This window comes from Meleagris gallopavo, unplaced genomic scaffold, assembly GCF_000146605.3.
Source record: "Meleagris gallopavo isolate NT-WF06-2002-E0010 breed Aviagen turkey brand Nicholas breeding stock unplaced genomic scaffold, Turkey_5.1 ChrUn_random_7180001873875, whole genome shotgun sequence".
Taxonomy (NCBI): Eukaryota; Metazoa; Chordata; class Aves; order Galliformes; family Phasianidae; genus Meleagris; species Meleagris gallopavo.
Genome location: NW_011138545.1, coordinates 1 through 1,287, shown reverse-complemented (window position 1 = coordinate 1,287; position 1,287 = coordinate 1). Strand labels below are relative to the sequence as shown.

At 62.8% G+C, this 1,287-nt stretch overlaps 1 protein-coding gene across 1 annotated transcript; it reads right to left on the bottom strand.

Annotated features, from left to right (window-relative positions):
• Positions 1-6: 6 nt before the first annotated feature.
• Positions 7-1,281, bottom strand: LOC104916145 (putative nucleotidyltransferase MAB21L1). The gene has a single exon (XM_010727127.2). The coding sequence runs from the start codon at positions 1,104-1,106 to the stop codon at positions 27-29; it is 1,080 nt and encodes a 359-aa protein (XP_010725429.1). The 5' UTR covers positions 1,107-1,281; the 3' UTR covers positions 7-26.
• Positions 1,282-1,287: the final 6 nt, after the last annotated feature.

Below are 1,287 nucleotides of genomic sequence, written 5' to 3'. Positions count from 1 at the left end.
GGTTCGGGCCCTTTTAGGGCTCCCCTCTAAAGTTTCTCCAAACTTTTCGGGTTGGTCAGTATCTCCCTGGCCAGCCGCCACGTCTGTTTGGCCGCGTTTTCCAGGGCCGAGTGAGGTTTGCCCTGAAAGAGGTCTAAGTTGGGCAAGAAGTAGTGCGGGCACCTCCTGCACTGCAGGCAGGAGATGAGCTGCAGCAAAATCCCGTTGAGCCGATCGCCCAAGCACGACTCGTCCCAGTCCGACTCCCGCGGGTGCTTTTCGCATTCGTACGAAACGAGAGTCTTCATGTGGTAGTTGTTGAGCGGCTGGCCCGGCAGCTCCAGGTGCCGGTCCCGCAGCGTTTTGAGGATGGAGAGGCATTTCTTCCTGCAGCCGCCCATCTGCAGTCTGTTCTCGGCTTCGGCGAACTGCAGCACCCAGGCGTCGCTCTCGGCCGAGCTCTGCTTGCCCGCCAGCGAGTGGCACTCCTTGGAGAGCAGGTTAAAGCCCTCCGCCTTCACCTCGGCCACGCGGTTGGGGCCGGGCCAGGGGATGTGGGGCAGCGGCCAGTGGGCAGCGCTCCGCGGCCAGATCCCCGTGCACTTGAAGGCGGGCGTGATCTGCACCACGTACCTGTCCCTGATCCTCAGCTTCACCTCGCTGGTGTCCGCCACCATCTTTACCACGTCCCTGTAACTGCACTTATCCACGGCTTGGGCCACCAGCGTCTGGAAGCGGGAGCGGATCTTGCGGGCCGAGAGGTAGCCCGAGGCCGTGATGAATTCCACCCAGAGCGACATGCTCCGCTTGCGGCCGTCGCTCAGCTTCAGCACGGCGCAGCCCGGCAGGGAGCCGTCGTCCACGAAGTTGAAGACCCCCATCTGGTTGAGGTAGAGCACCACCTCGAACTCGGTGGGGGAGATGACTTCCAGGCCCTCGTAGCGGTTGTCCATCTCGTTGAGGGAGCTGATGAAGCGCGGCTCCTGCACCTCCACCTCCTTCAGCACGTCCGACACCACCTTGCACACCTCGCGGATCGTCTTGGCGATGGCGGCTTTCCTGGCTTGGCACTTCTCGTTGTAGTACTTGTTCAGATGGTACACCAGCTTGGCCTGGGCCGCGATCATGTTGGGGCAGAGATCCGGATTGTACACCGGAGTCTCGCAGTAGGCTGTGGGATCCAATGCGGCTGCTAAGGCGGGAGCCAACTTCGGGGAGAATCGGGCTGCCGCCTCCGGAGTGGAACGCGCGGCTCCCGCGGGCGGCGGCTGCTCCTCGGATGCTCTCTTCCTGCTTTTTGGGATCGGC